This window comes from Oryx dammah, unplaced genomic scaffold, assembly GCF_014754425.2.
Source record: "Oryx dammah isolate SB20612 unplaced genomic scaffold, SCBI_Odam_1.1 HiC_scaffold_25, whole genome shotgun sequence".
Taxonomy (NCBI): domain Eukaryota; kingdom Metazoa; phylum Chordata; class Mammalia; order Artiodactyla; family Bovidae; genus Oryx; species Oryx dammah.
The window spans coordinates 2,935,506-2,951,365 of NW_024070209.1; the positions used below are offsets into that span (position 1 = coordinate 2,935,506).

General features: G+C 46.9%; 1 protein-coding gene across 1 annotated transcript; it reads right to left on the bottom strand.

Annotated features, from left to right (window-relative positions):
- Positions 1–6,863: 6,863 nt before the first annotated feature.
- Positions 6,864–9,011, bottom strand: LOC120883559 (cytochrome c oxidase subunit 5B, mitochondrial). Its single transcript, XM_040267611.1, has 4 exons — positions 8,844–9,011; positions 8,233–8,306; positions 7,960–8,059; positions 6,864–7,062 (listed from the first exon to the last, which is right to left on the bottom strand). The coding sequence occupies exons 1-4, from the start codon at positions 8,944–8,946 to the stop codon at positions 6,950–6,952; spliced, it is 390 nt and encodes a 129-aa protein (XP_040123545.1). The 5' UTR covers positions 8,947–9,011; the 3' UTR covers positions 6,864–6,949.
- Between the last annotated feature and the right edge of the window lie 6,849 nt (positions 9,012–15,860).

Below are 15,860 nucleotides of genomic sequence, written 5' to 3' on the forward strand. Positions count from 1 at the left end.
TTGCCGAGATGCAAAACACATGCAAAAAAGATAATTATCCCACAGTGTAATCAACTGTAATGGAGGTATCCTCGAAGCTTCGAGAGTACAACTGAATGGGATGATACCCTGCCTTGGGGCAAGGTTCACAGGCAAGGTAGCATTTGCACATAGTCTTGAAGTCTGAGTTAGATTAGCAACTTATTTCCAAAAGGAGGATAAGGCATTCAAGGAAAAGGGAACTGAATGTGCAAAGACATGAAGGCTAATATTGCATCTGAGTACTGAATTGTCACCTCTCAGCAGGGCAGGACAGGACTCTTGACAGGAACCTGGAGGGCCAGCAGGATTCGATTCAGTACCAAAGGAACAGAGGCCAAACAGAGACGGCAGGAGCTGGGAACAGGGTAGTTACAAGAGTACACATGGGAGTCCGTGGGTAGGCTCCAGCAGGGGCCATCCTGGGGCTATTGCTGAGGAAGAGCCACAGCCTGATGGGGGAGGGGGCAGAGGGAGAGAGGAGAGGGGAACCCCAGTGAGTCAGCCCAGAGGACAGATCCCACTACCTGGATGAATGGACTCAAAACGAGTCCAGTTGGCAACCAGGTGAATTTTAAGGACCCACAGAGTATTCAGGGGGTGAAGTCTAATACAAAGTTATTCCTGTAGGTGAACTGTATATATCAAAACAAAAACTGGTGAGGGTGGCGCTGTGCAGGAATCTACTGATGGACCCAGAGCATTTGGGGAACTCAAACACTCCCCGGACAGAACTGAGATTGGAGGACGAGGACTGAATAAACAGTGTATACCATGGGCTATCCTTGGTATGTCACTTTTACACTTTTTTTTTTTAATTCTTTAGACCTGTATGTGTTTGTTGTGGGCTGTATGGCACGTAGGATCCTAGCTCCCGGACAAGGGACTGACCCAGAATCCCCTGCATTAGAAGCATGGAGTCCTAACCACTGGATGCCAGGGACTTCCCTTTAGACCTGTATTTAGAAGATGATTTGGGCTCAGGCTCTCTGATGTCATTCTAGGAGGAGAAATTTTTTGAAGCTTCTTCACTGAATCTTCTGCTTACTCTGAGTGTTAGTCACTCAGTCATGTCTGACCCTTTGTGACCCCATGGACTTTAGCCTCCCAGGCTCCTCTGTCTGTGGGATTCTCCAGGCAAGAATACTGGAGTGGGTTGCCATTCCTTTCTCCAGGGGATCTTCCTGACCCAGGAATTGAACCCAGGTCTCCAGCATTGCAGGAAGATTCTTTACTGCGTAAGCCGCCAGGGAAGCCCTACTCTGAGCTGAACAAGTGTCCAGCTGAGTTGTCCCAGTTACCCTGAGGATTCATGAACTTATTTTTTTACTGTATTGACATACAGGTGTGCCTATATATGATGAAGTATTCCATTGGCTTACAGAAACAGAATAATTGTCTTTCATGGCAACAACTGGAATTTGTTGAATACTTACTACATGCTGGAATCTGGCACTTGGACAAAGAGAGGAACAAGTTGGATGTAGTCCAGGGGGCTTACCCTGGAGGAGTTCATACTCCTGGGCTGAACTCCTGGGTTCAGTTTAATTTTCTTTAAAATGGGACTTCCCTGACAGTCAGGTAGTTAAGACTTCGCCTTCCAGTGCAAGGGGTACAGGTTTGATCCCTGGTCTTGGAGCTAAGATCGCACATGCCTCTCAGCCAAAAAACCAAAACATAAAACAGAGGCAATATTGTAACAAATTCAATGAAGACTTTAAAAATGGTCCACATCAAAAAGGAAATCTTTAAAAAATGGACATAGCACCTACCTCTGGAGCTGTTTTGAGGACAAAGTGCTCAGAACCATGCCTAATACACCGTAAGTGCTAGCATAAAAAAAAAAAAAATGTCTATTCAGACCCACTCTATGACCCAGAAATTCCACTCCTGGGTGTATATCAGAAAAAAGCACACTAATTCAAAAAGATACACCCCAGTGTTCATAACAGCATAATTATTTACAATTGCCAAAATATGGAAGCAGCCTAAGCGCCCATCAACAAATGAATATGAAGTTGGAGGTAAATGCCCACTCCTCCCAAGGTGAGCAGTGGGAGTTCATTCCCTGTGAACAGAAACTCTAAAATATCGACAGGACAATCCAGAGAGGAGGCTGAGCCCTGCCCAGATCAGAGAGAAGAGATCACATATTTGTCTAAGTCAAGAAGAACTTCCTGAAGAAAGCTTCTTGGAGGTCAAAGGGAAGTGATGCCAAACAACCCACAAGCCGCTTCGCTGGACTCTATCTTGGCTGAGAGTTGCACGCGCACATGTGGAAGGATCCTGTGCTGTCCTTAGTTGCTCAGTTGTGTCCGACTCTTTGTGACCTCATGGACTGTTGCCGGCTCCTAGAGGATCCTGAGATATACCAAATACAGACTCAGAACCAGGCAAATCAAAATGACTGGCCCAAGGAAACCTGGAAGAAATGCCCCATAAAAGCTATTTAAACTGCTCCAAGAGAGCGACTCTCTCTGAGGCTGGCCGTGTCTATCCACACGCACCGTACTCATTTTCCTCCTAATAAACACTTGGCTTGTTTCACTACTTTCCATCTTTGTGGGAATTCTTTTCTGCAAAGCTGAAGGGCCAGGGCCTTGTCATTGACCACTGGCCTAGTAGCTAGAGGTCAGGATTAGATCCCAATCTAGTGGCTAGGATTCGGTGCTCTCACTGTCACGGCCCCACCTCAATCTCTAGCCGGGAACTGAACCCCACTTCAAGCCCCTGCAGGCTGAGGCCACCCGAGATCATATTGATTAAGAAAATGAGGTCCATTGTAATAGATGTAAACACCCACAATGGAATAGGACTCAGCCATAAAAAAAGAACAAAAATTTGCCATTTAAAGCAATAAGGATGGACAAATACTGTATGATACCACTTATATGTTGGAATCTAAAAAATACAACAAACTAGTGAATATAACAAAAAAGAAGCAGACACAGATATACAGAACAAACTAGTGATTACCAGTGGTGGGGGGAGAGGGAGGGGCAAGATGGGGGAGGAGATTATACATAACAACATAAGGATATGTTGTGCAACACAGGGAATATAGCCAGTATTTTATAATAACTGTAAATGGTGCACGTGCACTAAATAGTTCCAATCATGTCCGACTTTTTATGACCCTATGGTCTGTAGCCCACCAGGCTCCTCTGTCCATGGGACTCTTCTGGAGTGGGTTGCCATGCCCTCCTCCAGGGGACCTTTCCGACCAGGGATCAAACCAGCCGCTCTTTGTGTCTCCTGCATTGGCAGGCGGGTTCTTTACCACTGGCGCCACCTGGGAAGCGCAAGTAAAAGCAATATAACCTTTAAAAATTGTGAATCACTATATTGTATACATCTATAGCTTGTATAATATTGTACAGCAACTATCAGTTCAGTTCAGTTGCTCAGTCATGTCCAACTCTTTGCGACCCCATGAATCGCAGCACGCCAGGCCTCCCGGTCCATCACCATCTCCCGGAGTTCACTCAGATGCACGTCCAAGTCAGTGATGCCATCCAGCCATCTCATCCTCAGTCGTCCCCTTCTCCTCCTGCCCCCAATCCCTCCCAGCTTGGCTCCATCCCTTCATTACTATATTTCAATAAAAATTTTCATCATTAATCAGTATTTTAAATTAGTATTCATAGTTGTTTATATTTACCTAAAGGAACTCTGGAAGGATACACAGGAAACCAATACAAGCAGTTGCCTCTGGCTACGTGTTGGGGGAGGGGGAAGTGGAATGTGGCCTCTGCCTTGAATCCATCTCAAGAAAGTAGAAGAGAGGGGGTTGTCTTCGCTTGGACCAAGTTCACACAAGCTTGAAGGAATGGGGTCATAAAGGACTTAATCTGCATTTCTATCACCAGAAAGAGCAGCTCTGACTGGACCACAGAGGCCCTGACCTCTTACAGAAGCAGAGGTAGGGCTAGTTTTTAATTATCATAGGAGTGGGGGAGACAGTTGCTGTTGAGGGCTCGCCCCATCCTGCACCAGAGACAGCTCAGAGCCCAGGGGCCCTCAGGGGGTCCTGCGGACCACGTGACAAAGTGGCTGAACCTCTGGTAGGCTGTGGGGGCCAGGGCCCTTCTGGAGGAAAAGCCAGGTCTGACAAACGTTTTTGTGTAGATGCTGCAAACCCAAAATGTGTCGCCTGGAACCACTGTCAGCATGAGGCCTGGCTGGGACTGCCGCTCAGAGGGACCTGAGGAGGCTTATTTAGTGTGTGTGTATGTGTCTGTATAAGAGACAAAAGCAGGAGGCATAGGGCAGCTCGCACAGGAGAAAAGTGAATTACTACCCTTCCTTTTCCCAGGACCCTTCTCTCACCCACTGATTCCCCTGCCAACTCCATGGAGCTCTGTTTATTCAGGAACCTGACCCCAGCAGGGAAGTCCTAGTACTCTTCTCCACCCATCTCTTCGTTCCCTCTCCTTCCCCATCTCCCACCCTCCTGCCAGGCCTGCCCACAGGATCTGCCAGTGTGTAGAGGGTGCTCAGGGTTTAGGGAGCCCCAGGGGATGGTGAGGACCAGGGCTGGCCTCAGTGGGATGTTCTGACCAGCTGGGCTGGGTGGTACTGGCACCTCTGAGGCTGTAGCAGCAGGGGGCGCTGTGCCACTGACCAGAACCAGGCAGAGGGGGTGGGGTGGAGGAACTTTCTTGCCCACTCTTCTCTCCCCTGCCATCCTCCTCCCTGCTCCGCTGGCAACCAGAGGGTAAGAGCCATGGTCAGTTCCCCAGGCAGAGAGAGGGGTGGAGGGTGGATATGGAGGATCACGTAGAGAGCGACCAGCCTGCTTCTCTGGCTGGGACAGCCTGGTCAGATGGTTCCACCACAGTCAGACATCCTGTTTCTTTCTCCCTTGCCCAACCATTTGTCTTCTATTTTCCTGCTTCCAAGGTGGCTGGAGAATGTCATACACTTGGACAGGCTTGTGGCAGTTGCCCTTGGCTGAGCCGCTGGTGTTGGGAGCTTGGCAGTTCTTTCGCTCAATTGCCCTGAAGCCCCAGCCCTGCCTACTTGTATTTCACTCAGGCTCCTTTCTCCCCTTCCCTCTGGTCTTGGAGAAACTGGGTCTCTCCTCTCCAGGGCTGTTCCTCCACTCTCCGCATCAGGCACCCTCGGCTGGCCCTCAAGGATGCCGAGACAGGAGTCGCCTTCTCACACGGTGCCTCTGCGCCCTCATTTGTCTTCTCGGTCCAGACTGCTCGGGCAAGCTGCCTCTTCCCTTGGTCTGCATCATCATCAACCACTTGCACGCCTTCTCACCCAACCGGCCTTCTGACCGCACCCTGCCCTGAAACTGTCATCCTGCAGGCCTATATGCCAAGCCCCAGCCTCTCTTTACAACCTTGTTTTGATGAGACACCTTCCTGTTGTTAACCCTTCTCCTTGCCTCCCCAAATTAAGCTTCCTCAACCTTGCCTTTCAGCCTCTTCTTGGCTTTTCTCCCTCTGCTGGAGGTTGGATCTCAGCTCCATTTCCACTACTCAGGTCCCACTGGAGCCTTCTTTCTGCTTCCAGCCCACTCTCCCCAGCTAACCTGTCCATCCCCATCTGCACCTCATGATTCTTTAGGGCCTGCAAAATCAAGTTATCCAGACTCACCTTTCTCCTCCAAGTGTCCCCTTCCTCTTCTTGTCTTCCCTGCTAACAAACCTTCAGGGACTCCCTTCTCCCAGAAAATGAATGCCAAATACCCCTGCAAGTCTTTGGCATTCCAGCCACAACTTATTCTTTGCTGTTTTCCCAAAGGCCTCTCTGCTTTTTCCCTTTGGAGATTTTAGGACCAGTCCTGACACCTGCCTCCTGGGGTGGGAAGTTAATCGTTCTCCCCATCACATATTCTCACAGCACTTTAGACAAATTTGAAGGAGCTGGGTTTGGATCTAGTGTTTTTATTAGCTAGCTCTGTGACTTTGGCCAAATAGCTTAACCTCTCTGAACCTCTGCAAGGTGATAATCTGAGGCCAGAAATAACCCTACAAATTAATGGTCAATATTCAACAGGGCACAAGACAACGGGAAAAATAGTTTTTCAACAAATAGGAAATGTCCAGAATAGGCAAACTCATAGACAGAAATTAGATTAGTGGTTGTCAGGAGCAAGGGGGGAAAGAGAGGAGGGGGGTGAGTGCTAATGGGTACTGACTTTTGAGAATGTTCTGGAATTAGTAATAATGATTGCAAAACTTGGTGCCATTTACTAGAAACCACTGAACTGTACACTTTGAAAATGAATTTTACAGTATATGAATTATATCTGAATTTTTAGAAATTAAGTACACAAAGAAAGAGAAAGGTCCATTTCACAGGGTAGTTGTGAGGGTCAATCGATGCCAAGTATGGGAGTGGCTGTGCTGCCTTTGATGCTGAAAGGGTGGCTGTGTATCCACCTTTCTCTCCCATCAGAGCGTCAGCTACGCTTCCCAGGTGGCTCAGTGGTAAAGAATCTGTCTGCAATGCAGGCGACCTGGGTTTGATCCCTGGGTCGGGAAGATCCCCCGGAGAAAGAAATCGCAACCCATTCCAGTATTGTTGCCTGGAGAATTCCATGGGTAGAGGAGCCTGATAGGTTACAGTCCATGGGGTCACAAAGATGATACAACTTAGCTACTAAACCACCACCCACCCTCAGAGAACATGATACCAGCAACAAAGCTAGATGATGAAGCCAACACTGCAAGTTCAGTCAGCCTGACTCCGTGTTCCCCATACCGATTGTCACCATCAATGCATTAGGGATTGACAATCTCAGTGTATAAAAGCAAGGGGATGGCAAGCTAATATTAACAGATAGCTATTTCTGACATAAACACAGGAAAGAAATAAGACCAGCCAACTATGGGAGGAGACGCCAACGTCATGGCTAGTCTTTACTGGAAAGAAGACATTCCGCATCATATTCTGAGTGCATCAGTGCAATGGCTCAGTGGGCCAGCTGGTGTGGCACCAGCTTGTAATGGGTTCCACAGCTGGGGCATCGCTGGGCCTCGCCTTTGTGCAGCCAGAACCAGATGACAGTGCTGTTGTCTTCTTCACCTGAAAGAAAAAAGGTAGCTGAAGGCCATGCAGACCAAAAGAAGGACTCTCACCATTAACCTACTGCCCTCAGAAACCTCTGAGATGCAAATAAAGTTATGGTTGACACCTTAAGGTCAGTTCAAGCTGATCCCATTTTTCAGATGAAGGAACTGAGGCCAAGTTTACCTGTGAGTAAACTGACCTCTGGTCAGTTCCTATTAGGTTCTCACAGTTCCCTGCCTGTGTAGAACCCCAAAGCTGGGTCCATTTTGGAATGTACACCTAATGCCTGATGTGTCTGGCAGAGAAAGTACGGTATTTTCTAGATGAATATTTCTGCACACCACCTCTCCACTGAGGCAGCATTATTGATGTTCCAGGCCTCTTTACAGTAAGGGTGACCTACTTTGGCAAAGGGGCCTGAGGGTCAAAACCTTTAAAACATTTATCCATATATCTTTACACATATACACTCACAGACAACAGATGTGAAGAAACTAGTAGACATCCTCCATACAAAACACATATTAAACAAATGGGTGAGACTTCCTGGTGGTCTAGTGGTTAAGACTCCCTGCTCCCAATGCAGGGGGCCTGGGTTCCATCCTTGGTCAGGAAACTAGATCCTGCAGCAACTAAAAGATCTCACATGCAGAGATCTAAAGGTCCTAAAGGTCACAAAGATCCTAAAGGTCACAACTAAGACCTGGCAGAGCCAAATAAGTAAACATTAAAAATAAGTAAATAAATAAACAGAGACTTTTCTGGCGGTTCAATGGTTCAGATTCTGTGCTTCCAATGCCGGGGGCGTGGGTTCCATCCCTGGTTGGGGAACTATGATCCCACATTCTGCACAGTCAAAAAATAAGTAAGCAAACAAACAAAAGGGTAAGAAAATAGTAGAGAAGCACTTACAGATGCATCCCACTATCCGCTTGTTGCTGATGGAGGGGACTAAATTAGGGTCTTCCTTGGTACCTGAGGTTGCCTTTGGGGCAAGTATATTGTATGGGTCCTGAAAAAAACAAAATAAAGGGTCTATTATGCCAAATGATCTCTACCCTCTAGGGACTACCAATACTGTTCCCAGAAGCCATGTTTCCTGGAGGGACGGCTCCCCATAGGAGGCTGTTCTGGTCCCATCCAAAGCAATGAACTCTCCCAGAAGGTACGGAACTTTCTTCTCACCTGTCCCTTGCGAGCAGCCAGCATGACTTCCCTCTCTAGCCCAGTCGCCTGCTCTTCATCAGTAGGAACACCACCTAAAAGAAAATAAAATGATGATGTCGGCTGGAATAATCAAGAGGGAAAACGCACAGAAGTCAATTTTTCCTTACAGTTTTAGCGGGCCCACAGGCTCCCACAGTCTACCCATTACCCACTGTCCCTTAAGAACCAGTCACGTTACCCAAAGTGGAACACGGGGTGATCTTTTCTTTCTTCAACCACGGAGGCCGATTTTTCTGCCTTTTTTTTTTTTTTTTCTAAAAGCAGGTTAATCAGAGTCCTACTGGGGTGCATCCAACTGGAGACGGGAGCAGGTCTGAAGGGCGGCTTGGCCCCTCCATGTCCGGGTTGCAAACCTTGCCCACCAAGGTCACCCGGCAACTCCGTTTAGGAATTTTTCGCAGCCGGGTCACTTTGGTGGTCAGCAGCAGCTGCGGTCGAGAATAACAGGGAGAGGTCCGCAGAGCCTCAGGCCTTTGGGGCCCAGAGAAGATGAAAGGCCTCCCCCACCCCAGCCTTTGCTGACCTAACACCACCGCGGGAGGGCAACGGCGCACGATGCCGGCGAGTACCTCCAGACGCCATAGAGCGCACCACGGAGACTCCATTTGGACCCCGGGCCCTCAGGGCCTGGGAGGCCAAAGCTCCAGCTCCACGGAGTAACCTTGACGCCATCACGCCCGCTACAAACACCAGCACTTCCGGGAGCAGGCTCCTGAAACAGAAGTGACTTCCGGGGGAGGGCTTTTTCTCCCTTCCGCTTCCTTCCGGCCCAGAGTCCGCCTTACTCACGTGACCTTTCCGGGGCGGGGCACCAGAAAAGGCTGCGCCAGCGCAGCTCTGCCTCATTGCCCACTCCGTGCAGCCGGCTAGGGGCGGGGCTAGTAACGGTTTCAATTGTAGGCTTCTGGACACTTGCCGTTTGCTAACACTGAGGTTGGGTAGAACTTGTTTTGCGCCTGTGAGACTCAGTGTCGTCGTCCGAATGGGGCAGCCCCACTGAAGTTCACATGCTTTTTGGCTGACAATTGTGCTCGGGCGACGTGGAGGCTGCTGATGGAAGACGTGAAGCCAGTGCCTGTCAGGATACTTGCCACACATCAAGTGGTCCCCGTTTAGAAGTAGCGTCCCAAAGGCCACAGTATTAATTGTGATGGGGGCAAATTTTGATGCTGGATCTCCTGGCAGTGTGACAGCCACTGTGAACGCGGGGCTCAACCTATCAGAACTTGGACAGAATCTGCTCGCAGACCTAGCATCATTTTCCTGTAGCTGTGGCTTTGAGGTGATGAGATCCAGGTCTGAGGCGAGGCTGAGGAAGGGGAAGAAGGTAGGGGCCATGTTGTGGGCCCCTTCCGGAACCAACCCTGGAGGAGGGCACGGCAACCCACTCCAGTATTTCTTGCTAGGAGAATCCCATGGACAGAGGAACCTGGTGGGTGGCAGCCCATAGGATCTCAAAGTCGAACACGACCGAAGCGACTTAGCACACCCAGAACCAAAGCCCTTGGTGATGTGGGGTAAAGGGCTGGCTACCTCCGGAAGCTGTTGGCTAAGAAGATAAACAAGATTCCTCTGTGGGAAGCGGAGTTGTTACTGGTAATGGAGTCCCAGAATGTACTAGGACGGGAGTTCTGTGTTGAAAACTGGAAACATCTTCCATAGCTTCCCCCCACCCCCCACCCCACCACTTGCCCACGAGCTCGGCTGTGCAAGCTTCTTCGGGTGGGCTTTGTAAACACTGCTCTTCATGGGCTCCTAGGCCCTAATTCCCATGGTCAGTATAGCCCTGTCACAGTCTGGCTACATGCAGTGTCTGTTTCCCTACCTGATTTAAAAAACAAAACAACCCTTTAGAGCAGAAATTATGTTCTATTCATCTTTGAATTCTCAGTGTCTTGCAGAGGCCCAGCATGTAGAGGATCGAGGAGACTTTAGTAAATTTATTGCTTGGAGAGAATCTACAGAGTCAGTTTTGTAGGGTTTCCCCTGGCCCAAGGAGATAAACGAGGTAAATTGGGGAGGGTTGAAGGCCCAGGTGTTCCCACCTGCCCTGTTCAGGTTATATTTTCAAAAGGGTCAGGTGGAGCATCCCTTCACATGAGCACAGTCTTCATGGGTGCCTCTCCATCAAGGAGAAAAAAAACATCTCTAAGACCAAAGATGTCTTGATTCTATTGAAAGGTGAGTTTTGCTTTGAATGACTTCCACCTTCTTTCTCCCTTGTCCCCACTGCAACTCTACCAAATTAAATTGGGGGAAAAAATTCCGTAAGTCCTAGGGATGTTCCCCAAGAATCTATAGTTGATTTGTAACTATGGGGAGATGTTTAATGCTGGGGTGAGGAGAAGCAGTGGTCTGGAATACAACTGTTCTGAGTGAAACCCACCAGCCCTCTCAGTCACTTTTTGTTTTGCCCACCATTTCCTAATCTGTAAAACTATCATTAGACTAGGTTAGTATTTCCTGAAGTGTATTCCGTGGATTCCTGGTTTCAAAAGATTCTCTCCGTTTAAAAGACTTGGTTAAGATAGGGAGGGCTTCCCAGATGGCTCAGTGGTAAAAAATCTGCCTGTCAGCACAGGAGATGCAGGAGGCTAGGGTTGGTCCCTGGGTTGGGAAGACCTACTGGAAGAGGAAATGGCAACCCGCTCCAGTATCCTTGCCTGAGAAATTCTGTGGACAGAGGAACCTTGTGGCTATAGTCCATGGGGCTGCACAGAGTCGGACACGACCTCGAGACTGAGCACGCACTGTTGTGTGAAAGATAGGGATGTTCTGCACTTGATAACTGCCCTTTTGGGGATGAACACACTAGTATGTCAAAGACTCTGATTAGACCTGCAGCAGAGAATGCTATTTTCGTTTTCCCACCTTAATTGACCATTCTTTGCCAAGAAATACCTGCTAATTCAACTCTCAGCAGACCAGGGAGGAATTCCCTTCTGATGTGTTACAGTTCTTGATCGTAAAATGGTTTATTCAAGCCTATAAAATGGAAATAGAGTTGAGGCTTGTTTCTCCCTCTCACAGTAGGCTTTCCTAATCATAGGACATGTTTTGCAGGTCCTTGTTCAACTCACAAAAGCACTGGGATTGTTCACTCTTAAGCTGGTGAGCTCCAATGTCAGGGCCAGGCTCCAGGGCATCCCCATCCATCCCCTCCTGCCTCCAGCTCTCATTACCCTCAGTTTACACTCCTGCCCCTAGACCTCTTCCTGAGAAACAGCTTGGCTTGGGCAACAATCTCCCACTCTTTCCTGCTCCATTGTCTTTGCCATAAGAATAAACTTTTATTGAGTATTATTTTTTGTCTTTATAGGATAATTCTTAGAGGTCAAAATAAATGCTCATTGTAATAAACCAAACAACATATATGTTTTAAGGAACAAGTTGATTGTTAATAGTTTCGTGTTTATCCTTTTTTTCCTTTCTCTATGCCAGGGTTTCTCAACTTTTGTGCTGTTGACATTTTGGACTGGAAAATTCTTTGCAGGGTGTTGAGGGGGGAGGTGCTTTCCTGTGTGCATTGCAGGATGTTCATCATCTACACCATTAGCACTCCCCAGTGGTGACAACCAAAAATGCCTTCATAGTTCATAGTGAAGTTGCTCAGTCGTGTCCAACTCTTTGCGACCCCATGGACTGTAACCTACCAGGCTCCTCTGTCCATGGGACTTTCCAGGCAAGAGTACTGGAGTGGGTTGCCATTTCCAAAAATGCCTTCAGCCATTACCGTATGTCCCCTGGAGGGCAACGTTGCCCCTGATTGAGAATCTCTACTCTGTGCTCCTATGGTCATACTCAAGCAAATGCACATATTGAGACATTTCTTAAAAATGTACAGACATGTAAATGAATATAAAACAGAAAAATCACTACTATACAAATTATGAGTTGCTTTTTATTTTGTGGGCATCACAGATCAATACATAGAGACCTAACTCATTTTATGTAATTACTGCATAGTAGTCCCTACTATGAAAGTAATACCTATGAATTTACCTAATCATTTTCTGCTTGATGGATATTCAGATGGTTTATACATTTTTGCCTCTCAAGCAATGCTGCACTGCACATCTCTAGTACATGCAAAGTTGCTTCAGTCATGTCCAACTCTTTTCAACCTTATGGACTGTAGCCCACCAGGCTCCTCTGTCCATGGGGATTCTCCAGGCAAGAATACAAGAGTGGGTTGCCATGCCCTCCTCCAAGGGATCTTCCCAGTCAAGAGATCAAACCAAAGTCTCTTATTCTCCTGCATTGGCAGGTAGGTTCTTTAACACTGCCACCACCTGAGAAGCCCAATTATATAGCCATAAATTCTGGAGCCTTCATTTCTGAGGAATAGGGTCAGAATTCTGAGGAATTGTGAGCATCAAGCATAACAATAAGTTCTGTCAAAAATTTAAAACATTACTGCAAAATATAAAAAATAGTACAAACATTTCTGTACAGGGTAATAAATCTATGTGCTTCCAACCAGGTCAAGAGCTTTGATAGTATCTGTACAGTTTTTTTTTTTTAAAGCTTTGAAGAAAATATGATGAAATATTAATAACTTAAAAATCTACATGGTGATTAAAAAAAAATTCTGCCAGACCGTGTTCCCAAAAGTTTGGAGCAGTTCCTGCTCCTGCCAGCTGGGTACGTGAGTCCTAGTGCCCAACTCCACACGTGAGGGTTGCCCATGCTGTGCCCTGCTGTGCTGTCACTTCAGCCGTGTCAGACTCTTTTCAATGGTAGCCTGCCAGGCTCCAGGCAAGAACACTGGAGTGGGTTGCCGTGCCCTCCTCCACATGTGAGGGGCACCCGCCTTTTGCCAAATCTGTCCACTGTTGGATGAAAACTGAGATGCTGCTGGAGTCTGCGTTTCAGTTCCCTGACCTCTAAGAGAGCTGGACTTATTTTCATAAGTTTAGTATTTGCATTTCCTCCACATTTTTGTCAAACTGGTTATTTGTTGCCTTTTTGATGATAGCCATTCTGACATGTGTGAGGTGATATCTAATTGTGGTTTTTATTTGCATTTCCCTGATGATTAGTGATGCTGAGCATCTTTTCATTCATCTGTTGGCCATCTATATGTCTTTGGGAAAATGTCTGTTAAGGTCCTCTGCCCATTTTTTGTTTCTTTTTTTTTTTTAATGTTGAGTTGTATGATTTCTTCAAGTACCTTGGATATTAACCCCTTATTGGATATATCTGTTGCTCCTCCCATTCAGTGAGCTGCTTTTTATTTTGTTGATACAAACCTGTTCTATTGATCTATATGTCTGTTTTTGTGCCAGTACAATACTGTTATGATTACTATATCTTTGAAGCATAGATTAAAATCAGGGAGCATGATACCTCTGTCTTTGTTCTTTTCATGATTGTTTTGGCTATTAGGGTCTTTTGTGGTTCCATAAAAATTCTGGAATTGTTTGTTCTAGTTCTGTGAAAAATGCCTCTGGTATTTTGATAGGGATTGCAGTAAGTCTGTAGATTTAAGTACCCCTTCTTTTTCTCTGTCTCTTAAGATTTTTAACCAGTTTTCTGCTAAGAAGAATCTCCATTTATTTCCAGACTGCAGTAGCTGAATACTGGTCCCCCAAGGATGTCCAATACTTTGCCCATGTGATGCAAAGAGTGACGCATTGGAAAAGACCCTGATGCTGGGAAAGATCGAAGGCAGAAGGAGAAGGCGGTGGCGGAGGATGAGATGGTTAGATAGCATCACCAACTCAATGGACGTGAATTTGAGCAAACTCTGGGAGATGGTGAAGGACAAGGGAAGCCTGGTGTGCTGCAGACCATGGGGTTGCAAAGAGTCAGACAGGACTTAGCAACTGATCAACAACAACAAAAACAACAAAGGATGTCCATGTATGTCCTAATTCCAGAATCTGTGAATATGTTAAGTTGACAGTAAAAGGTTATTAAGGTTGCAGATGCTTAATTCCAATTAAGGTTGCTAATCAACTGACCCCAAAATAGGAAGAGTATCCTGGATTATCTAGGTGGGCTCAGTAATCACAAGAGGGGCAGAAGAGGGTCAGAAGGAGATGTGACTATGGAGGAATGTTCAGAGAGATGCAGTGTTACTGGTTTAAAGATGGAGGAAGGGGATCACAGGTCAAGGAATGCAATTAACCTCTAGAAGCAGGGAAAAGCAAGGAAAAGATTCTCCCCCAGTCTCCAGGAAGAAACACAAACCTGGCTGTCATAGTGATTTCAGCCCATGAGACCCAGGTCAGACTTCTATAGAACTGTAATGCTTTCATGGCATCAGTAGATCAGTTAACTCCTGTATCCTGGGTTAGCAGGTCTCAAATTTAGCTGCACATTAATTAGAATCACCTGGAGCTCTTTCTGTTCCCAATACCCAGATCGTATCCAGACCATCCAAGCAGAATTCCCGGGGGTGAGATCCAGGCATTATTAAAGTTTCCCAGGTATTTTCAACATGCAGCCAAGGCAGAGAACCTCCACCTCAGGCTAACCACAAAAGCATGGAGAAGCTCTTTTTCTTCCCTCTTGGTAACTGGCACCCTGGGGTCAGAGAGGAAGTGTAAAACTACCGCCCCCGACCCCGACCCCGACCCCAACTAAGAACACCAGACCTATGCTTTTGGATAGAAATGGGCTCCATTTGAACCCTTGGCCATTTAGTAGCTTAGAAATTGGATCCCATCTCTCCTCACTAGGCAAGAATGCAGATAGCTCTCTCGTTTCATATTCATTTTTGGCTGCACTGGGTCATCATGACTGTGCGCAGGCTTTCTCTAGTTGCAGTGTGAGGGCTTCTCATTACAGTGTCTTCTCTCGTGGAGCATGGGCCGTAGGCAAACGGGCTTCAATAGTTGCAGCATGCGGGCTCAGTAGTCGGAGCACTCTGGCTTAGTTTCTCCGTGCCCCGTGGAGTCTTCCTGGACCAAGAATCGAACCCATGTCTTCCAATCCACATTGGAAGGCAGATTCTTAACTACTGGACCTCGAGGAAGTCCACAGGCAGCTCTCTAATAGTATTTATTAAACAATCTGCAAAGACAGAACAAAGATCTTTTTTTCTTTTTTTTTTCTGGAATCATTTGAGCAAGTTACTGATTGGATGCCCCATCACAGGAGAGTGGGTGTTTCCTACAGATGTATGTTCTCTTGTGTAACTCCAGTATGACTATCAAAATCAGGATATTACAACTTGTAGTTTTTTACCATTTAATTCTTAGACCCTATTCAATTTGTGCTAAATGTTCCAAGAATGTCTTTAATAGCAAAGAATCCAGTTTGTGGTGCCTTTAGTTGTCATGTCCCTTTAACGTCCTCCACACTGGAACACTTCTTCAGCCTTTCCTTGATTCTTATGAACTTGACACTTTTAAGGGCTTCCCTTGCAGCTCAGCTGGTAAAGAATTCACCTGCAATGCGGGAGACCTGGATTCAATCCCTGCGAAGATGCCCTGGAGAAGGGGAAAGCTACCCACTCCAGTATTCTGGCCTGGAGAATTTCATGGCCTGTATAGGAGATACCCCACGTCCAAGGTCAGGAGTGGCAGTGGTGAGGAGATACTCCACGTCCATTGTAAGAGAAACCCCACTAAGATGGT

Coding starts and splice junctions, on each gene's coding strand:
- LOC120883559 (XM_040267611.1), bottom strand. CDS start 8,946: ATGGCGTCAAGGTTACTCCGTGGAGCTGGAGCTTTGGCCTCCCAGGCC. Junction 8,307..8,843: donor GCGCTCTATGGCGTCTGGAG/GTACTCGCCGGC, acceptor ATTTTCTTTTAG/GTGGTGTTCCTACTGATGAA. Junction 8,060..8,232: donor TGGCTGCTCGCAAGGGACAG/GTGAGAAGAAAG, acceptor TGTTTTTTTCAG/GACCCATACAATATACTTGC.